The sequence below is a fragment of the Tupaia chinensis genome, unplaced genomic scaffold (assembly GCF_000334495.1).
Source record: "Tupaia chinensis unplaced genomic scaffold, TupChi_1.0 Scaffold142384_1, whole genome shotgun sequence".
In the NCBI taxonomy this organism is placed as follows: Eukaryota; Metazoa; Chordata; class Mammalia; order Scandentia; family Tupaiidae; genus Tupaia; species Tupaia belangeri.
The window spans coordinates 407,734-415,113 of NW_006202232.1; the positions used below are offsets into that span (position 1 = coordinate 407,734).

A 7,380-nucleotide genomic window follows, 5' to 3' on the forward strand; every position below is an offset into this window, starting at 1 on the left:
GGGAAGGGAAGGGAAGGGAAGGGAAGGGAAGGGAAGGGAAGGGAAGGGAAAGTGATGTCCAAAAAGGAGGAAACAGGCTGAGCAAAGGCCTGGGGTGGGATTAGCTCTCACAGGGCACCCTGTGACCCTGCCTCCCTTCTACTCACAGTGCCATGAGTTCACAGATGAACTCACCTTCAGTGAGGCTCTGGGAGCTGTCTCACTGGGTGGCCGCACCAGCCGCAGTACCTCTGTGTCCTCCCAGCCAGTGGGGCCTGGCAGCCTGCTCTCTTCCTGCTGCCCCCGCAGGGCCAAGCGCCGTGCCATCCGCCTTGCCAACTCCACTGCCTCAGTTAGCCGTGGCAGCATGCAGGAGCTGGACACACTGGCAGGGCTACAGAGGAGCCCTGCCCCTCAGAGGTAAGCAGCCCTTCCACCTGTTGGCCACACCTAGGGAAACCCTGAGCTTGGACTAGAGGGTCTGAGAATTCACGACAGGTAAGTCAAGCTCAAACCTGAACTCTTCCTTGCTGGAAGCTTGGGCTTACGTTGCTTGGAACTCTTTGTTCTTCATTTGTGCTTTTGCCAAGTTTTTATTAAGTACTTACTGTATGCCAGGCACACTTTTAGGCACTTTGGGCACAGCGTTGAACAGAACAGACCGAGATCCCCATCCTGTTGGAATTTATATTCCGGTGGGATTAGACAGTTAATAAACAAACACAGATTATATAGTGTGTCAAATAGTTGTACGTGCCAAAGAGAAGATTAAATTGGGGATGGGAGATGGAAAGTGTAGGGCAAGGAAGGCTTTACTGAGGTGACACCTGAGCCAAGACCTGAAGGAGACAAGCGAGTGAGCCACACAGATAACTAGAAGAAGAGGGCCAGCCTATGGCCTGGTGGTTAAGGCAGCTGGATCCTACATGGCCGAACATGTGGTTCGAGTCCTGGACTTGGCAGCTGGAAAAACACATTGAGTGCATGTGTGTGCATCCCCAAAATCCCCAAAGGAGGGAGAGATGCAGGAGAAGGGACTGTGGCATGACCATTCCCCATGGAGGATGATTCCTTGCTTTCCTTCTCTCTCTGTGTCTGTCTGTCTGTCTGTCTGTCTCTCTCTCTCTCTCTCTCTCTCTCTCGCAAGCACACATGCCCTCTGGCAAATGGAACACAAAACAAAACAAAACTAGAGGAAGAGCTTTCTTTCAGCTCATGCAAAGGTCTGGAGGTAGAGGTGGGTGTGCTGCACATTAGACACACAGCAAGGAAGCTACAGCTGGTGGAGTAGGATTGGAAGAGAGTAGAGGGGGTAGTAGCAGGTCAAGTCAGAGGGGATGAGAACCCAAGTGTGGAAATCCTGCTGTGGACTCCCATGAGGACTTTGGCATGGTTAGGAGTAACTACAAGAAAGAATGTGTGGGCACGTGCACACTCATTATTCCCAGACACTGCTCTGAGTACTTTGTATCATTTATTATCTCATTTAGTCTCTATAACAACCCAGTAAAGTAGGAAATACTGTTATTCCTGTGCTACACATGAGAGGGAAGAGACATTCAGAGCAGTTAAGTGAGACTAGGATTTTAACTCAGGGCTCTGTGACTCCAGGGCCTTCACTCTCTACCACCATTATTGATGGTACAGGGGAAGCACTTGACACAGTGCCAGCGACCCAGTAGGAACTCAGTAAATGCCATAATTGCTGTGGCAAGGATGATGTCATCAGGATGACTTCTGAAGAGCTTTCCATCTTCCCCATCCTTGTCCCCAGCCGCTCAAGCCTCAATGCCACAGCCTTGACCTGAACTGCGACAGCCGGGACTTCGGGTCACCTTTAATCAGTACCCCCCCCCCCCCTGCCAATACCCCAGATGAAAGTCACCCTTCTTCCCCTGGCGGCGGCGGCGGCAGTGGTGGCGGCAGGACCAGCAGTACCCTCAGGAACTCCAGCCTGGGTACCCCCTGCCTCCTTCCTGAGACTGTCAAGATCTCTTCCTTGTGAGGTGTGGGCTTTCCCATTCAGAAGGCCTCCTTTATTCTTGGGGGACTCCTTTCCAAAGCCATATTTTGGGGAAGCAGAGAGGGGCAGGCCTGGGGACCCCTTCTGCCCCCACTGAGAACTATGCAATGGAGTTTCACAGAATGGCCCACCTTGTGGGGAAGGAGCCAGGGAATGGGGAACTCATCCCACCCCAGAAAATCTTCCTGATGGAGACTGGAGCACTAGGTTTCCACAGGCCCCTGGCTTCCTGCCCCAGAACTCTGGGACTGGCCTCTCTCCCCAAGCTGGCCTCCTGCATGCTCCTCCCCATGGGCCCTCCGAGGTAGGTAAAGCTTCCATCTGATATCTGAGCTCTGACCTGAGAAGGAGTGTTCCCTTTTACTGGGCTGAGGAGGTTTGGGAGTTCCAAGCAGAGAAACTTACCTCTAATCTAGTCTCTAGGAGAGGTCCTGCCCTCCACCAGGTCCAACAATTCCCGTATTCTGGAGCTTGGAATGCAACCACTGGCTTCATGGGCTGCGGCCTCAGCAGTGATCTGCCACCTGCAGGCCTTGGCCAAGGGGTCAGGCTGCCTCTCCCAACACACACACATAGCACAAACACCACTGCCCCCTTCCCTGGCTGCTGGAAATGGGTCCCTGCCACCTTGCCCTCCACTGGGCCCACAGCAAACTCTAGCAATAGCAGCTGCTGCCATGACATTATGCAAAGCCTCTGACCAGTTTGCTGCAGCATTTACATCTGCCCTGATCAGAGGGGCCACCTCTAACTACACCTCTCTTCTCTGGTTTGCTTCCTTCCTGGGTTGGGCTAGAGTCTGGACTGGCTGAGATAAGAGCCTGGCAGCTAGCAAAAGCTGAGCTGTGTTTGGAGATCAGAGGCTGATTCCATGTACTTGGGCAGGAGTCCAGAAGCATCAGGGGCTGAGACCTGGGTTGTTGCTGAAGTTGAGGAGTTGTAAGAGGCAGGAGAAACTTCTTGATCTCCTCCTCTATCATAACTCCTTTTCACATACTCCTCTCTCTTTTCCCTCTTGGTTCACCTTCCGGAATTCTGCTCACAAGCTGAAATCTGGCATCATCTCAGGTTCCCTGTCCCCGGTACTGTCCCTGTGCAGCTGGCAGTTGATAAAGATGTAATTTCCATCAGTAAATAAAACCTGAGAGGAGAGATGAGGACTGAGCACCTCCTGGCTCTGTGGGTGTGAGGGCTGGGTTGGGCTGGGGGATTGAAAATGATGATTTCAATGCCTTTTAACTAGTGGAAGGGCCGATATGGGTAAAGGTATGGGAGGCGGTTGGCTGGGGATGTCTTCTGGAAGATGAAGCTCTAGGAGATACGAAAGAAGGTGGCTTGAAAAGTCAAATCTACAGCTGGTGAAGCTGGCTAGGGGGTTCCGAGACATTTCTTCTGACAACTCTTCAGCCCCCTCATTCACAGATGGGGAAACCAAGACCCACAGCAACACAGGATTGGTTAGCAGAGACTTAAACCCAGGCTTCTTGACAGCAAACGACTCTGAATTTAACCCTAATAAAAGTATGTTTGGGGAGGTGGCATGGTGATTATGGTGCTGGACCACCCCCACATGGCCAACCTGGTTTCTGTCTCTCTCTCTCTCTCTCTGTGTGTGTGTGTGTGTGTGTGTGTGTGTGTGTGTGTGTGAGGGGGGGGGGTTAAAATGAAATGAATGAATAAATAAAATTAAATAATTTTTAAAAAAGTATCTGTTTGGTGGGACCAGCAGTTGGCATAATGGTTATGTCACTGGACTCTCATGTAGCTGACTGCAGTTTGAGTTCCAGACCTGGTGGCTGAAACTCACTCCAGGTGCATGCCAAGTGCACATGCCCTATAGCAAAAACCTCTCCAAAAAAAAAAAGTATCTGTTTGGCAAATTCTCCTTCCCTGTGGACGTCCCCACACACTCACTCTTCTGGGCTACTGGCCACATGAGGCTTATGTGTGACTGAGCTCTGAAAAAGACGGAACACTGTGCAGAGCACTGAAAAGACAGACCTTGGATTCAGGTCAACCTGTGTTTCAATCCCTGGACCAGAGAATCATTTACCTTTTCTTGCCTCAGGTTGTTAATCTGTGAACTAGTGATAATTCATTTATTCACCAAATAATTCTTTTTTAAAATATTATTTAATTTTATTATTTTTTTAAAATTTGACCACAGAGAGAAAGAGGAAGAGAGAAAGATAGAGGGAAAGTGAGAAAGCAAACCTCCAGGTCCAGGACTCAAACCCATGGTTGGCCATATGGGAGTCCAGCACCCCAACCATCATGCCACCTGAAGTCCCCAATTCTTTTTATTTTTTTAAGAGAGATTTTTGCTATAGGGCACATGTGCTCACTGGAGATACAGGGACAGAAAGTTAGAAATCACTTCCCTGTGGGGATGGCCATGTCGCAATCCCTTCTTCTCCATTTTCCTCTTGGGATTTTGGGCATGCACACACACATACCTGGTGTGAATTTTAAGTCGCCAGGTCTGGGACTCAAACTACAGTTGACTGGGAGTCCAGCGACATAACCATTATGCCATCTGCTGGTCCCCCAACTATCTCTTTTTTTTTTCTATAATTGAAATTTATTGGTTGTGTTGAGGTTCAGTACAGACATTTCAATTTGTACCCAATTCTTAACACACATACCAAAAATTTAAAAAGCCAAGTATAGTGATTCTTTTTAAGTTATTCCAGTGACATTCCAGCTTCAAATTTGTAGGCAAATTTTCCTTAAGAGGATATTAAGAACCACTGTCTTCAAATGTTGAAAGCTGTTATGTAAGTCCCACCAAATCACAATTTATTCTCATATACACTATGTACTTCAAATTTCCAATCTTTCACAGCACATTAACAAAATTATTAGGAAAACTAGACTACCACGACCAAAGATGTTACAGAGTGCGCACAATTCTGACAGGGAGAGCATCAAAGAGTAGTTTTCTTTAGGAAATAATACTACTAGAAAACATAATAGAAGTAATTAAAAACATTCAAGACACATTAAATGCATGGCTGTGACTCCAAACTGCCACTTAGTATGCTTTGTATTTAGGATATAAAAACTACCCACCCACCCCCACCTATGGAATGTTAAGCTGACATGTAAGAGAGTCAAAGCCTCCTGTAAGTCAATATCCCACTATTTTCTGGTTGTACTGAAAAATAAACAATGAGTAAATGATTTCACCTCTTAATAAAAGCATTAACACTTTAAAAAAAATGGGGGGGAACCAGCAGTTAGCGTAATGGCTATGTCGCTGGACTCCCACGTAGTCGACCGCGGTTCACATCCTGGACCCGGTGGCTTAAAACTCACGCCGGGCGCGTGTGCGTGCGTGCGTGCCCAAGATCCCTAGAGGAGAATGGAGGAGAAGGGATTGTGGCGTGACCATCCCCCCTGGGGGGTGATTTCTCGCTTTCTGTCTCTCTGTCTCTCTCTGTCTGTCTGGCAAGCGCACGCGCCCTACAGTGAAAATCTCTCCAAAAAAAAAAAAATGGGATGAGGTGGGAAGGACTCCTTAAAAATGTTTCTAGGGAACCAGCAGTTAGCGTAATGGCTATGTCGCTGGACTCCCATGTAGTCGACCGTGGTTTGAGTCCCGGACCTGGTGGCTTAAACTCACGCCAGGCGCGTGTGTGTGTGTGCCCAAGATCCCGAGAGGAGAATGGAGGAGAAGGGATTGTGGCGTGACCATCCCCCCTGGGGGGTGATTTCTTGCTTTCTGTCTCTCTGTCTGTCTCTGTCTGTCTGACGAGCGCACACACACCCTATAGCGAAAACTTCTCAAAAAAAAAGTTTCTAGAGCTACTAAAAAACTTGCATTTATCAAATAGTTGATAAAAATATTCATCTGGATTATACAAGAAGGGAGACAGGGACCACTGATAAGACATGGTATATGACATTACTCAGAGTTGACTTCTTTCTCGCCTGCTTCATCAGAGGACTCTCCTCATTTTTAGTTTCTCCATTTTCTGCAGGTAAATATTCTTTAGTGTCTCAGTTGGCCACTTCAGCCTGTTTCCCCTTTGCTCCCCTTTCTCCTTTGGTTTGCACTCTTTTGTCTGAAGATTTATCCTTCTCTGCCACCTGTTTTGGCTTCGTCTCCACTTTTGTAGGAACAGGTTTAGGCGACAACGTTGCTGACCTCCTCTTGGGCTCTTCCTTGGCCGCTCCCTCAGCTGGGCTGACCTTCTTCTTGAGTGTCTTGGCTGCAGATAGGATGCATGCTGGGTACCTGATGAGGCTGTGGTGAGCCTAGAGCCTTTGCGGAGTTGAGAGGATAAGCCCTACTGCTCCTCCCACCACCCGAGCTGCTGAAACTCGTTCCCCCCCTCAAAAAAAATAATTCATTCTTTTTTTCTTTTGAGAGTTTTTTGCTATAGGGTACGTGTGCTCACCAGAGAGACAGAGACAGACAGAAAGTGAGAAATCCCCCCCCAGGGGGGATGGCCACACCACAATCCCTTCTCCATTCTCCTCTCGGGATCTTGGGCATGCACGCACATGCGCCCGGCGTGAGTTTTAAGCCACCGGGTCCGGGACTCGAACCGCGGTCGACTATGTGGGAGTCCAGCGACATAGCCATTACGCTAACTGCTGGTTCCCCCCCCCCCAAATAATTCTTTTTTTTTTTTTTTAAGAGATTTTCATTGTAGGGCGCGTGCGCTCGCCAGACAGAGAGAGAGACATAGAGACAGAAAGCGAGAAATCACCCCCCAGGGGGCATGGCCATGCCGCAATCCCTTCTCCTCCATTCTCCTCTCGGGATCTTGGGCATGCACGCACATGCGCCCGGCGTGAGTTTTAAGCCACCGGGTCCGGGACTCGAACCGCGGTCGACTATGTGGGAGTCCAGCGACATAGCCATTACGCTAACTGCTGGTTCCCCCCCCCCAAATAATTCTTAACTGCACATCATGAGTTAGCCCTAGGGATACAAAGATGGCCAAAGTATACTTTGTGATGTACAGTGTTGAGCATGGAAGGCAGACAAGCAACTACAGTATAGTGATTAGAATTAAGACCAATGGATATAGAAGCATGTAGATAGAAGAACTTAAGTAGGCCCACATATAAAAAATGAGTTGGTAGGGCCAGCAGGTGGTGTCGTGGTTAAGGCACTGGATTCCCACAAGGCCGATATAGTTTGAGTCCTGGATCTGATGGCTTGAAAATCACACCAGGTGCATGTGCATGCATGCCAAAAATCCCGAGAGGAGAATGGAAGAGAAGGGATTGCGGTGTGGCTATCCCCCTCCTCCCCGTGGAGTGATTTCTCACCTCTCTCTCTCTGTCTCTGGCATGCACACATTCCCTGTGGCAAATACTTAAAAAAGAAAGAAAGGAAGGAAGGAAGGAAGAAAGGAAGGAAG

General features: G+C 48.8%; 1 protein-coding gene across 1 annotated transcript in view; it reads left to right on the forward strand.

The window, feature by feature from the left end:
* The window catches only part of KCND1 (potassium voltage-gated channel subfamily D member 1), a gene marked incomplete at its 5' end in the record, with an annotated part of 7,848 nt that extends 4,280 nt beyond the window's left edge, over positions 1-3,568 (forward strand). Inside the window, 3 exon segments of the mRNA XM_006163524.3 lie at positions 149-399; positions 1,754-1,770; positions 1,773-3,568. Of these exon segments, the coding sequence (XP_006163586.1) occupies positions 149-399; positions 1,754-1,770; positions 1,773-1,984 (480 nt within the window).
* Between the last annotated feature and the right edge of the window lie 3,812 nt (positions 3,569-7,380).